The sequence below is a fragment of the Astatotilapia calliptera genome, chromosome 7 (genome assembly GCF_964374335.1).
Source record: "Astatotilapia calliptera chromosome 7, fAstCal68.1, whole genome shotgun sequence".
NCBI classification, from domain to species: domain Eukaryota; kingdom Metazoa; phylum Chordata; class Actinopteri; order Cichliformes; family Cichlidae; genus Astatotilapia; species Astatotilapia calliptera.
This window is the reverse complement of record NC_137428.1, coordinates 68,741,312-68,756,946: the sequence shown is the minus strand read 5'-3', so window position 1 is coordinate 68,756,946 and position 15,635 is coordinate 68,741,312. Positions and strand designations below refer to the sequence as shown.

The 15,635-nt window shown below is 44.2% G+C and overlaps 1 protein-coding gene across 2 annotated transcripts in view; it reads right to left on the bottom strand.

Moving 5' to 3' along the window:
* LOC113027186 (guanine nucleotide-binding protein G(o) subunit alpha) overlaps window positions 1-15,635 on the bottom strand; it is a 105,929-nt gene that overhangs the window by 69,808 nt on the left and 20,486 nt on the right. For both annotated transcript variants that reach the window (XM_026176786.2, XM_026176787.2), the window contains exon 3: window positions 5,700-5,841. In XM_026176786.2, coding sequence (XP_026032571.1) covers window positions 5,700-5,841 — 142 coding nt within the window. The remainder of the gene's footprint in view (window positions 1-5,699; window positions 5,842-15,635) is intronic.

Sequence of the window (15,635 nt, the reverse complement as noted above, 5' to 3'; positions counted from 1 at the left end):
CAAACACATGTGCGCGCGCACACACACACACACACACACACGCCCGTTTAGCTATCTTAGTGAGGACCTTCATTGACATAATGCTTTTCCTAGCCCCTCACCCTAACCATTACAAACGAATGCCTGACCCTAAACCTAACCATAACCTAATTGTAACCCTGACACTAAAACCACATTTTGAGCCTTTAAATGTCTTCAAACTTGTGAGGACCGGTTTGTGTGTCCTCACAAGTGACTGCTGGTTCTCACAAGTATAGTAGAATGCAGATTTCGGTCCTCACAAAGATAGCTAGACAGGAACACCCACACACACTAACCCGTGAGAATAACTCAGCTAGTTTCCACAACAACACGCAGCGACCTGTCTGCCAGCTCTCGCTGTCTCGCTATCTTCCACACTCGGTCCATCCTATCATCATCCTATCCCCGTCATGCCCGCTCCATCTTATCTTCTTTCCCTGTTTCCCTCTGAGGGTCCATGGAGACACCGAGTGTTTCTCTGATGTCAGTAGTTGCGTGCGCTTCATTTCAATAGCAGCTGCGTCCATAATTTCCTTCTCATCATCAGACCTGAATTACTGACTGCTGCACTCGTCATTTATTTGTAAATATAGAAAAATAGATATACATATCATAACTTGAGTGTCTTAGACCCAAGCTCTTATTCAAAGAAGTCATCATCACATGTCATGTGTTGCTAACATACTTTAGCATCTCACACTACAGAAAGGTGACAGCTGAGGAAAGTCAAACGTCAGCAGCACTGCCCCTCGAGTGTCAAAGTTTGCTGCCCGGCAGCAGGAACATCTCCCTCTGGATACTGTGTTACGTCAGAGAGGAGAGATTACAAGTACATTTACTGAGTATATTTAAGTATGGCAGAAATCACAGTACAGTCATTGTCTTTAACTTTAACTGCTGATTCTGTTATCAAATGTTGAGGTTATAAAATCAGGATGTGTGTCCTGTCCTAGTTACGCTCAGCACCCCTCCCTGCTGAAACAATAAAATGTTAATGAATATCTTGAAGTGGAGTTGATCTCAATCACAGTGGCCTTTCTGCCCTACTGCCTCTGACTTCATTTAGTTTTATATACCGACACAGAAAATGAAGCCTAAGGCAAATCCACGAGTAAAGCACAGGCTGATTATTTGTGGCTCGAACAAAAATAAATAAAAAAATCCCGAGTGGTTGCTCCAGGCAGACACTTAAGGTCTGCTGATGTTATTCCAAGAAGAATGGTCGGGCGATCTCCATCATCCATACCTTACCCTGGAAAACACTGGCACTGGTTCCACAGGGATCACCATCCAACCTCAAACACAACAAACACGTCCAGCATGAAGTAAGAGAACATAGGCTGTACCAGTGGAATGATTCAGCTTATCATAAAGACACGCAGTAGGCCATGTGTGAATATGAGTGCAAACGGCGTGCTAGACCAGCGCCCTGTACAGGATGTGCCTCTGTGCCCTGTGACGGCTGGGACAGACTCCAGCACCCTGGGACCCTAAATGACAACAGCGGTTACAAAAAAAACACATGGATGGATGAAAAATGCCATATTTTACTGTTCGTATTTTAAATACTGCACTGTTGCTACTGCTGGAGTAATGGATCTAAATGCAACTAACCAATGCATCCCGTAGGACATTATCTCTAAATACAAGTTGGTCTGGGAATGGAGGGGAACTTTACACAGAGGACGATACAGGTGAAAGCATTCGCCTAAATTGTATACAGCACCTTGGTCAACAGTGTGCTATATAAATAAATTTGACTTTGACTTTAAAGCAGGGGTGGGCAACTCCAGGCCTCGAGGGTCCTGCAGCTTTTAGATGTGTCCTTGATCCAACACAGCTGATTTAAATGGCTAAATCACCTCCTCAACATGTCTTGAAGTCCTGCAGAGGCTGGTAATGAACTCATCGTCTTATTCAGGTGTGCTGACCCAGGGTGAGATCCTGCAGGACACCGGCCCTCGAGGCCTGGAGTTCCCCACCCTTGCCCTAAGCTTTAACTCCTTTTTTTAGACTTTGTGTTTGCAGGAGAGAATTCTGGAAACTATCATTACTGTCATACAGTTGTCCTTGGCCTTAATCACTAGATTACATTCATCCCTGCTTGAACTGAATATGAAAAAAATAGTTCCTAAGATTTGCGAGAATGGGACTGATTGGTATGTACATAAGGACAGACATAGTATACTACCTCAGGTCACAGCACGGAGCCATAAACTGTAGTTTTATTGAAGGACCAGCAGAGGCTTTAACACCAAAGAGGTTTCTCTTTGAAGCTTCTTCTGTGAAGCCTGAGTGAAAAGTGCTCAAAGATCTATTTCAAGCAAGCTATCATAATGTGTGCATGTGTTGCATACGCGTGTGAGTTTGTGCGTGCGCGTCTCCAAGTGTATGTGTCACGGCGCCCTTGGACACGGGCTTGTGGAATGTGTTGAGAGCAAGGGAAAACACTGGGTTGCCACAGCAACTAGCGAAGAGAAACAGATTGGTGGGTGGGTGGGGCGCAGTCAGAAGAGCAAGCAAAAGACCAGAAAAAGATAGGACGGGACAGGTTTGACATACGCGATCCCAGCACAGGATTAGAGGGGGAAGCTGAAAGAGTAAGAGGAGAGCTTGAAGGATACGGGTATGAAAAACGTTCACGTTCGCCCCTCGTCCTTTATTGATGTGGGTAGGATGTTGCTCTGGTTACTTTGTGGGGAAGTCAGATGGGGAGTGTAAACACAGCTCATTCTGTTTCTTGTCCACTGTCACTTCTCCATTTTGCCTTGAAAAATCGATCTTCTGTCCTCTTTCCTGTTTTACGCCTCTTCTTCAACACTTTGCATTCATTTCAGAACCGGTTATAATCCTGCAACCCTTCTGTAACACACGTTACTTTAACCTGATAAGTAGTGTAGCACAGAAATCTTGTTGTAGACACTTTTCAAAATGTCAACTCTCACACCAAAAACATAAACTGCTCCATTCTTGCCTGGGAACACTTCGGTGTCTCCCAGAGGAGCTTTAGGTGCTGGAGGGCAGGAGAGAGGTTTGCCTGCCGTCCCCATGACCTGCATAAGTGGTAGAAAACGGACAGCTGGACGGCTGGCTGGGTGGACGGATTGACTCTGTACAAATAACAATGTAGCTGAGGCTGTTCACTTTACCTCGAAATAGAAACGCAATACTTTGATATATTATACCCTCCAACAGACACACACACGTTTGTATGGCTGACCTTGACTCCTCACACTACTGCGTTTCCAAAATGTCCTCATTTCAATAGTCTAACAAAGACAACTCACACACACACACAGCATATCCTGATCAATAGGTGTATTGTTATTTCAGCCTCTACATGGAGTATCAAAAGCAGCGTTGTGATTAAAAATACACCGCGCCTTTGGATAAGGTTAAGGTCACCTGCATGTGTTCTTACAGTTCAAATCTGTGCCGCTCACGCAGTGATGAGGAGGACAGATATTCTGTCATCGTGACATCATCACCACTGTGACATCATCACCACGACTGCTATGGTGACGCATCATCAACAACTACACAGAACTGCTAATGATGTACACTTACACCAGCAGCATTTATCTTCACTTTGAACTTTTATACAACATCAGGAACAAAGTGGGCGTGTCAGTGTTTCGTCTGAATCACACAAACACATCAGGATGCTTCATGTGCAGACAGAGGTCAAACAAAACGTTCCAGCAGAGAAGGTGAGGCTGAGTGAAAACGTGTTCGCTCCTACAGCAGTGCATTCAAAACCACGAGCTGATGTTCAGCATTTAACTGAAGGTGCCATACATGACTGCATTTCCTGCACTCTTTAGTGCCTGAGTCATCCTGACAAGTCTAATGACCTGATTTATTAGAAATTTGGAACCTGAAACTGAGGTGAGTATAAAGGAGCGGTTGATTAGCCTCATCCCGCTGCCCTGCGTTCAGATAGAACCGATCCTCTTCTGTGGATTAGATTCATAATCCTCAATTAGCAGGTCGTATACTGAACGTGTATACTTCAGGATTCAGAGGACTGAGAAGTGGGAAAGACTAAGGCTACGTTCACGCTGCAGGCGAAAGCGCATCAAATCCGACTTTTCTGACCCTCTGCGACCATCTGTCCGATCATGGTCTGACAGTGTGAACGGCACAAATCCGATATTTTCAAAGCCGATCTGGGTCACTTTGGTATGTGGTGCTGAATCCGATACATATCTGATGTTTCAGAAAGCGACTGCTGTTTGATGGTCATGTCGCATTAAATCCGTCTTTTACGTCACTGACACAAGACAGACGCCAATTATCAGCGCCGGAGAAGACATCGCGAACGCTTCCTGACCATCCGGTGTAGATGTCAGTGAAACTGTTGGGAAGACAACGTGAACATTTTATTTGTTCTGTATAATCTGCAGGTTCTGACAGACATTTCCAACTATCCTCTGAAGCAGCAATAAGGATCAATATTAGGCCAAATGTAAATAATAAAATAACTTTATAACTTAAAGCAAAATTGGGAAAGTGACCCGGTGTGAGCCTTAGTGTGAAGGAATTTCGGCCCAAGCGTGACAGGGTCCGTTCACAGCCAATCCCGATAAACTGAAGACAGTTTATCAAATAAAAGATGCAAGATCGCTGCTCAATCTCAGCAAGCGAAACAAAGACATTAAAATATGAAATATATATAAAACAAGTGCTGATCATTTTCTGCTTTCCTCTCGATGCTTTCCAAAGCATCAAAGTTGCCATGACTTCAGAGGCCACTGGAGTTTGTGGTGAAGCAAATGATCCGTTTGTCCCTCAGGAGGCGGCGTTTGTTTGGAAGCTGGTGTTTTTCATTTCATGATGGTTTGTCTTCCCTCATTTTCACCGGGCATTTACTTTTCCTTCAGTGTCTCCTTGGTCACATTAGGATTGTTTGGTTAGGTCATTCAGTACCGTCTTTAAAGTGTTCCCTGAAAAATGATGCTTTCTGAGTGAATACTAATGTGATGCTAACTTGTCTTTGATGGCAGCGTCTAACGTTCTGGGAAAACGAACAAGCTGTGAATATTTTTTACATTAGACACAGCTGCAACCAGTCAAGAGTGAAATGTGTAGGGAAGGTCTGTGTCGGTTTGACACTGGCTCGCTGATTATGCGTCCTCCACGTTGCTGAACTGCCGCACCTGAATTTGCTTAGACCAGCTATCAGCATTCAGGGACCACAGCACAGGCAGTCTTACACCTGCGCTATATTTAAGTGCTATCCTCCACAACTTTATACGGAGAGATTTTTGTCTTCAAAAAGGTCAAATCGAGGAGCTGAAGCTGGTAGAGATCGTTGTCCTGCCACATATACTTTAACAGGTCTGATACAAGAGCTGGACTCCTGGTGCTTTTGTCTTGCAAGGCCCACGCCGGCCTCTCCCTGCTCTATCCCAGTTATGTGGTCCATCCCGTGGCTACGTGCGTCAGTCGTAGGCTGGGAATTTGGTGCACGAGCTAAGTGCTTAATGATGAGCCTTATTTAGTTCACAGAAGTGAGAATACAAAAAAATCACAAAACATTTCCCTCGTTTATGGTGATCTGTCATCACACTCTACAATGTTGGTGACAGTATTTGGAAAATGAGTCATTTATGTGTCGTACGTTCTGCTGGGCATGCTTGGGAAACGTGTATGCACGCTTGAGGACGGGAGCTGACCTTGCGCTCTTTGTCTCCGTACTCCAGGCCCAGCGTGTCCATGGCGCGGACGATGGCGGCCAAAGATTGGATGGTGTTGCTGTAAACAACGGGCTTGTACTGCTTTACGTCATCGCCGGAGAAACCGTCCTCGTGGATGATCCTAGAAACAAAGAGACGCACGGGCATTAAAGAATGTTAAATACTTGGGCTCTGCTCATTATACAGGCAAACAAAGTGAACAGCAAAGTTATGTGCAGGCACAGGTTTGCTTCTCAACCTGATAAAAAAGTGGATTAAAAGCACACGGCAAAGGTGTTTTACACGTTCGTGGGATACAAAAGAGGAAAATGGAGATAAGCACAGGTGGAGCCTGGACCGGAGAGGAGGGAGGGAGCGGGCCCATAACTGTAGCCTAACCTGACATTTAAGGCTGCTGTTTGAAATGCCACAATGTCTTTCACTGCACCTAACGCAAGGGCACAGCGACAGACGGTCGCAGGGACAGTTAGCGAGGTAGACTCCCGCTCGTATGGACAAATGAGACAAAGACCAACAGAGAGACGGACAGCCACGAACAACAGGTTGATTCAAACAGACAGATACAGGTTGAGGCAACAGTGTGAGGCAATTCTGATAGACAACATCACCATGCATAAATAAACCCGAACGAACGGGCCTCCAGCATGGGCACAACTCAGGATCCAACACGGCTGCAAACATTTGTGCGTGTATTACAGGCCTGTGTCTATCCCACTGTTCTTACTTTACAACCAAGTAATCCAAATTGAAAAGAAATCTAGTAAAGAAAGTGCAAAGAGCTCGGTAAAGTCAGAGAGACACGTGTAGGAACTAGTGATGTGCGGATCGATCCTGAAATATCGATTCCTCCGATACCAATCATTTATGTTCTAGAATCGATTCTCACATTAAAATATCGATATTTTAGTAATTTAGGGTAAATTTGTAGTTTATCATTAACAGGAACACAGTGGAAAGAAACTATATCATTCGGATTGTCTACATTCAAAGGAACTACTTCCTCTTCCGCCTAAGGGTTCTTTAGACCTTCGCGGTCTAAAGAAAGCCGGGTAGTGAAACTCAGCCGTCTGCTCCTTGCTATCTAAAATATAACCGGGCGCTGGCGTAAACTCTCGACCGTCTCACACTTCTGTTTAATCATTTTCTGTTTGACGTTTATTCAGCTGTGTAAAACCCCGGAGTAACCCTCCCGAGGGATTAAAAAAGTTAAATTAAATTTAATCTAATCATTTTAATCTCAGCCAAACCGATTTACTCACGAATAAATAAAACACTGAAAAAGCCAAACAAGAACATTTTTAAGTTATCAAAGTGACTTAAATATCATGTTTAACTCGAGTAGTGAAAGCCCGCGGGGGTTTGAAGACGATGTGTGGGCTCAGATATTTGAAGTTTACACAGCTACATTCTCACCTGAAAATATGTTAAAAGTTTTTTTGCGACCCAGAAAGAGAAATAAGAGTAATATTAAAACTAAGTAGCTGCCGTCATTGTTGGAAACTGGAATTGGCTGGGCCGCGCTATGAATTCTGCGATATGGTTTTTCAATTTTGTTGTCCGGGGAGAAATTCGGGAGAATGGTGGCTCCGGGAGATTTTCGGAGGGGCACTGAAAATCAGGATTCTCCCAGAAAAATCAGGAGGGTTGGCATGTATGGTTGTGGCAACATCACTAACCTTGTCACCTCAGAGTAAATCATATCACAGAATATGACGAGCTTATGTTGAGACAAACTGAAGAGGAGGAGAGGGACAGGTGCTGCTAGGGCGAGACAGACGTCTCTCACAGGCAGGCAAGGTGGTCAAATAGCACAACTTCAGTTTTTTTATTTCTATATGATGAACTCTGCATTATTAAGTGATAAGAACAAGTAATCTGATGTCCTGTAATCATTATGACGCTATAATTTAAGATACAACAAATAAAATAAGTTTTTGTACAAAGTATCGGATCAGTATCGTCGATACCACCCTGAATATTACTTGGTATCGGATCGGAAAGGAAATCAGTGGTATCGCACATCACTAGTAGGAACTAAGAACAAATATAAGCGCTGTCAGCAGCCCCGCAGTGGACGTTCAGAGAAACTGTTCAGAGAAACTGTTCAGAGAAACTGTTCAGAGAAACTGTTCACATCTTGTTCTTTAGCATGTGAACGCTTATATTTGTTCTTAGTTCCTACTAGTGACAGCTGGACAGCAATACGCAGCATCAGTCATGAGCCGGTGAGATAAAGTATTATGTACTCACACTACATCAATTATCTGCAGTCAGCTGAGACTGAACAAGTCACCTGGATGAGTGACGAAACGTTTCTCCCACAAAACGCTACGTCCAGATGAACAGATTAAACTTTTGGAGAACAACATCGATTACACTGAAAGGTGCTTGACTGATGAATCAAAATAATCCTCACTTATATCAGGTCTGAAGTGAGCTCTTTGCTCCTCGTTCAACCCGCTTTCTTCTGATTGGCTGCTCTTTTCAAACAGAAGGTTTGAACAGCAGGTGGGTGGGTTGCTAAGATTACCATATAAGGTGATATCCACCCTCACTAAAATCATAGAGAGCCAAGAGCAGACGGAGTGCTGAGAGTCCAAATCCTGAAGTTCTGTTCCTGACGGGGATTACTCGCACATACGCCGACCTCATTACAAGTTTAATATGAACATCCATCGTTATGACGTAAAGTACATGAAAGGAAATAAGGAAAAGCTTCGGTTTCTTTATAACAACCTGACCACAGAGTTCGTGGTCAGTTTAAAAAGGCCTCTGCTCTGCGGGGTCTGGTTTGGTGTGCTTCTTGACATATGGCAGATGTGTGGTACGATACATCTGTTTACTGCTTCTGTGAGTGTCCAACGGTATTGACTTTGTGTGTGTGTGTGTGTGTGTGTGTGTGTGTGTGTTTGCGGTCTCGGTCAGTGTAATGTTTCAGATCAATCAGGCAGTGTGCCAGTCCTATATAAATATGCCACACTTCTATTTACATCAGTGCCTTTCACACAGAGGGCCAAAGCCTGGAGCTGCAGACGGGAACCAGGACAGATCTTTGCGTCCCCGCTAAAAGATGCCAAAAAGACATTTTCTGAAATTCCACCTTTCCTACCACCAGAGAGGAGAAACTCTTAATGGGAAGAGGAAACGATGCCAATAGAGAGGTTGATGTCAGAAATAACCTAACAAACAGAACTGGGGACTCTGTGTTTATACGACAGGAAGCTAAAGTTATGACAAAGAGCCTCTTCTGCAGGGGCGCTCGGCCAGCTTTGCACTGTGAGAATGTGCTTCCAAGGTTCAAGGTTCAAGGTTCTTTATTATTTGTCACATGCATAGTTATACAAGTATAACACACAGTGAAATGTAGCCTGACACGCTCCTCGACATGTGCAAAAATTGGGGGGGGTGTAGAGGAAGAACATTATATATATATATATATACACATACATACAGTATATACACTGGGTGAATGTGCAGTAGTAGCAGCAAGCAGGTGAATTCTGTACATTAATAAGAATAGACATCTGACTATTTTACAGGATAGACAATATAAACATATTTAAAATTAGAGGAATTGAAATGTACATTGTGCCTTGGTTTAGTGTCTGGAAGAGAGTCCTGTCTCAGTCAATTATAGATGATGTGAGAGGGTGGGTGTGTGTGTTTAGGGCACGGATGGCTTGGGGATAGAAGCTCCTCTTGAGTCTCTCTGTCCTTGCCCGGAAGATGCGGAACCTTCTACCAGATTGCAGAAGTTGGAACAGTTTGTTGCCAGGATGGGACGGGTCCTTCAGTATCTGCGCTGCTCTAGTCCGGCATCTCCTGGTGTAGGTGTCCTGAAGCGGGGGGAGAGCAATCCTGCAGCAGCGTTCTGCTGTACGGATCACTCTCTGGAGAGCTTTTTGGTCCTTCACACAGCTGTTCCCAAACCACGATGTCATGTTCTGTGTGAGGATGCTCTCCACAGCGCCTGTATAGAAAATCCTGAGGATCTTTGGAGAGACCCTGAACTTCCTCAGTTGTCGTAGGTGATACAGGCGCTGCCTAGCCTTTTTGGTCTGGACCTGAATGTGGGCAGCCCATGTCAGGTCTGAGGAGATGTGGACACCAAGATACTTGAAGGACTGCACCCTCTCCACTGGAGCTCCATTGATGATGATGGGCTTGTAGTCTCTGTGCTGACCCCTTCTGAAGTCCACCACCAGCTCCTTGGTCTTGCTGACGTTCAGCTGGAGGTGGTTGTCCTGGCACCACGATGCCAGATTCTTCACTTCATCCATGTAGGCCGCCTCATCGTTGTTGGAGATGGCACCCAACACCACTGTGTCATCAGCAAACTTCACAATGGTGTTGGAGCCGTGGGTGGCCACACAGTCTGAAGTGTAGAGGGAGTAGAGCAGTGGCGAGAGGACACATCCCTGAGGTGCTCCTGTGTTGATGGTGATGCTGTTGGAGAAGCACCTGCCCACCCTCACCACCTGAGTTCTGCCAGTGAGGAAGTCCAACACCCATGCACACAGAGAGCGGTCAGGAAGGCGTCTGGACGTGGCCGCGCCATCTTGGACTAGATGTAAACTCCATGTAAACCTGACTGTGAGGTAAGAACTCGGAATAAAGTTTTTTAAACCAAACCAAAAGTTGAGCCTTTCATCAGGAACAGAAGTGGCCGTGGGAGGGCGCCGACACTCAGCACGCCCGTGTTGTCCCTACGTTATGTCCCGTGGCGCTTCTAACACACAGCATTAAGGTTGTTAAGCTAACTGGACACAGACAGCTAAAACAATCCTCTGACACGTAAAGGCAGGTGGTTCTTTCCTCAGCTGGATATCGTGATGCTACCCGTTGTTTAGCATGGCGAGGTGTGCTCCGTCTAGCTCTGTCTCAACTATTTTGTTCTTAAATGGTAATCGATTTACATTTTGTGGATGTTGCTGAGCTTTTACGTGATTCCCTAACTGGAAAACAATTCGAGGAGGAGGGTTGATGGAAGAAGAAAGCGCTCTAGAAAGTTTTACTGGCATCTTTGCTAACTCGGGAAGAGAGAGGAAGACACCGAAGGTCACAGCTGGGGAGAGCAGGGTCGAGCAAAGACTTAAAATTAGTGTTATGAATGTTATCAGAAGTGTAACTGACATGTTTTCCCATCTCTGTACATGTGTGTGTGTGTGTGTGTGTGTGTGTGTGTGTGTGTGTGTGTGTGTGTGTGTGTGTGTGTGTGTGTGCGCGAGCGGCTGGCTAGCTTGCTGACGTGAGCTTTCATGCATGAGGACCTTTTCTCATTACCCACTCTCCAAGCCCTTCTGTCAGCAAAGCCAAGGGACTGTGTGTGTGTGTTTCTGTGTTGGTGTGTGTATGTGTACAATTTCACGTAGCCTTGGCACAATCTGCACGGTGACCTGAAACATAGTTTAGTTTCACACCGAGTCAGACAGATGGACAGAGAGACAGACATATGGGCAATTTAACCACAACGCTGTTCCATGACATCATCCTGTGGCTGCCATTTTGGGGCCAATCAGCAGATGTTATATAGCAGTCACAGGATGGTGTCTGCCTATAGCGCACTTTTAAATTTGTCAAACTGGTTACATCGACTCCAGCGTGGCCGTTCTTTGCTGATGATCACTGATCAACAGGCGCTAAAAACTCGTGTTTCTGGGAGTTTGAAGGCTCCGTTGACAAGATGACCTGAAGTTTAAAGCTAACCGGCTAAAGTTACGAAACCCACAGAAAGAAAAACTGTTGATGCGCACACATGATATCAAACACAACGCGCCTGCCTCGTTAATGCCTCGTATTTTTATCCTCACACCTACTCATGTGAACACTCACAGAACACAAAGCCTACACAGCACACTATGCAATTAGGTCTTTATCTCAGCCCTGCACTGTTGCTAGCTAACACTGTTTGCTCTGACACACACACACTCGCACAAAGCCCTGTGATTGGCTCTTTTGCACTATGCCGTCCATCCACTTCCTTTCCGTTCTTCGTCGACAGAGCTCTTGGTAGTGACAAAGTGCACACTGACCAACTCCTGTCAGCGCTGCCTCAGACTCGGATGCACAGCGTGAGTGTGTGTTTTCTGAGAACATTACAGCAAGTGCAAAGAGTGAAGGAGAAAGAGGAGGAGATAAAAATGTGTGTGATAAAGAAGCTATAAATAACTGAAGGTGTCAGTAACGTTGCCCCTCCACCCTCCCATCACACACACACAGACAGTGAAATGGAGGCATCAGCTGCTCCGTTATTCGGCTCCACTCACTTGTCATCACACCTTGAGGTCAAGCAGCAGCATCCTGAGCACACAGATTCTCACAGACACATCCCGATGCCCTCAGCTCTGTCTCTGCTTTTCTTCAAAACACACATAAGCCGGTATTTAAGCCGTGCTGGAGGCGAAGCTCGGGGGATGGCTGGTCTAACGCTTTGATCCAAACTAGTTACTGGATGGATTGCTGTGAAGAGTTTATGTGCATATCAATAGAGTCCGGGCATTGGTCTCACTACACCTGCAGGGTTTATATTTGTGGTTTTGAAAACTCTTAAATTCATGGAGAAAATTTGTTACAGTCTCGATACATTCACAAACTCTTAGCCTACCCTTTGCCTCTGGTGCTAATGTAAGTTTAAAGTCCAAAAGAAATTCAATTCAACAGTCGCCTCAAGGCGCTTTATATTGTAAAGTAGATCGTACAGCAGAGAAAAACCCAACAGTCATATGACCCCCTATGAGCAGCACTTTGGCGATAGCGGGAAGAAAAAACTCCCTTTTAACAGGAAGAAACCTGCGACAGAACCAGGCTCAGGGAGGGGCGGGGCCATCTGCTGTGATTGGTTGGGGTGAGAGAAGGAAGACAGGACAAAGACATGATTAACAAAAATATGTCCAAAAATAAGATTTTCAAAGCTAAATATTAAGATAATAATAAATAAACGTTATCATTTTTCTTCTTTGGATTGCCCGTCTGCACCAGTGCGTCTTTTCCAGCTCAGATAGCTGAAAATAAATGGAATTTAGCCCTTTTTAGGCCAGAAAGAGACTTTCTTTGTGCACTGACAACACTCATGTGAGATGTTCGTAACATGAACTACTGATCTGGAAATATCTGTTCTGACAGATCAGTGCGTATCAGTCACTAATCAGCCAAGCACATAGCAGCAGCTCAATACATACAGGCATGTAGACGTGGGGGAGATGTTGACAGAGGTCAGAGGAGAATGGCCAGGCAACACTGAGGTGTGCAGCAGAGCACCTTGTTGAGTCAGTGCCATGAAACATTAAGGCAACAGGTGATCCAACCTGGCACTAGCCAGGTGTACCTAATAAGGTGGCCAGTGAGTGCATAAGACTCTTCAGTATTTATTGTGCTCTCATCATCTGTATCACTCAACATCTCCAGAGCAGAAACAATTCTTCCAACTGCAGTCACGTTTGGAACATCTCTACGCTCGTCACCGTTGCTTCTTCATCGACCACGAAAATCTAATGGTAGAAGAGTTTCTGTAACAAGCAACAAGAGAAGCAGTTACAGGGGGAAACCCCAGAGTCAGCACAAAGCTAAAGATTACAACAGCCTTCAAGAAAAGTCCCGTGATGAACTGAAAACGTCCAAATCCAAACATCCAGATGTTTATCTGATGCTGTCGCATGATTTAGAAAAACAATCTGCAAACGCAGCCTTACTACATAACACTACATAAAACATCAACCCAGCTGGACTGTCAATGACTAAGCTGGTCACCTCAGATGTTGCATCTGCTTCACCACTTCATCTCTCTTAGCTAAGAAGACACTGCAGACAGCGAGACTCTAAACAACACAAAAATATTAGATATCTGTCAAAGGAGCTTGCAAAGAAAAGCGTCTGGACTTCTTTGAGTTGCTTGAAGACGTTTCACCTCTCATCCGAGAAGCTTCTTCAGTTCTAAGGTCAAATGGTGGAGAGTCCCAGATATAAACCTAGTGGGAGTCCAGACGCTTTTCTTTGCAAGCTCCTTTGACTACGATGACCTGGATGACTGAGAACCTTCACAGACATTAGATATCTGTATTCACACGCAGTTGAAAAAGCATGTATGTCAAAGTGGCCAGTGAGTATAGTAGCATCATATGTTATATAACATAACCTAAATGTGCCTCATGAGTACAGTTATAGGAGACTGTAAGTGTGGACAGGATAGAAGAGCCACAACAGTTTTACATGCAGGAGCTGTGATAATTCAGTACGGAGCATGTGCTGCATCAGTTAACCATCAATCTCCAGAGCAACAAATACTGTACTTAAAATATATGAAAGCATTAATAAAACTAATAATTCAGTTTTATGGATGCAGGTATTGAAATCTTACGTTTAGCTTGAAGTAAACTGCAAAAACTCAAAATGTTACCAAGTATTTTTGTTCAATTTCTAGTCAAAATATCTCATCACACTTCAAATTAGACACAAAGCTGTTTAGCTTATAGAAAGGTAAACGCACCAGAAATGGAGAATTATGACTTATTTTAAGTGAGGTGTTGGACTTAAATCTAGAACAGCGTCACAGTTTTAGAAATGAAAATAAGTTTTATACACTTAAAACCAAGATGATGATGTTGGAAGGTTATAAAAAAAGCTACTTTTGAGCACCATGAACCTATTATGAGACACAAACCTTCACAACACTAGTCAAAGATAGCTAAGAATAGGGCTGCGCGATATGACCAAAATCTCATATCCCGATATCAGACATCTATCGTCCGATAACCATATAAATCACAAACATGTAACATTTTCTGTAAAGTCTGTGAATCTCGGGCAGCTCGACTTGTGTGAAGTGTTTCCAGCTGCGCGTCGTGTAGCTGGAGTCAAGTGTTTTAACCGATGCATGAAACGTTGCATTTTTAGACATAAGTTGTAACGGCGCCGTTTTCTTTGGGAGTATTTCTTACACGGCGTGCTGCGGGGAAAAGCCTGTTCTAACGTTTGAGTCTAAGGTTTATTTTTTAGCACCTGGCGGCTCTTTTTTACTTCTCATCCGTAAATAATCTGCTCTTTCACGTGATTCAGTTTATTTTGAAAAGTCTCAACAGGATCTTGAGCTTTATTGTGAAAGGTTTATGTGGAACATTAACAAGCCGACACGTGATGCTGTTACCGACAACGACAACGCATAAAAACAGGCGCTTGTCCGTCCGTAGTGTGGTTATATTAAATATAAGAGAAAGAGAGAAGTTTAAGAAATGAATATAGCCACTACAGTGACATCAGAACCATGAAAACATATTGCCGTAAACAGTTTGTTCTGTGACACCACGAAACAAACGACAGCGTAAAATGAAACAATAGATGTTTTTATATCGTCATCCGATATATATCGTTATATCGAACAGCCCTAGCTAAGAATGAGTTTTTCTAATTTCAAGGCTTAATATACTGAACTTTGACTTGCTCCAGTGGCAGACTTTTTAACGTTTTTCAAGCAGGAACAGGAACTCTACCGAGGCTGTAAACTGGTCTGTACACCACCAGCTAATCCCAGCTATATCCAAAGTAATACACAGTGTATAATAAATAGGCAGTGACCTGTCTAAGAGCATGAGCCGTCCTACTGTATTCAATAACACCAGATTAATGTTCGCAGCACCTGAAGGTTTATTCAGAAACGGAGAGACAGAAAAGCCTGACACATTTTTACATTTATACCCATCATGCAGTGTTGCACCACAACGTTCGCCCCATGCGACCGGCTTATTAGAGGCTAACATACTTCTTCAGGATCTGGTTCTAACCATTGCAGAGCTGAAGAGGAGGCCCCCTGGTTCAGGTTTGCTCATGTGCTAATGGAGAGCTCTGGTGCCAAGAGACACAGTCTGTAGGTTCAGGGGGGATGTTAAGAACCACATACACATGCATGTAAGCTCAGACAGGTGA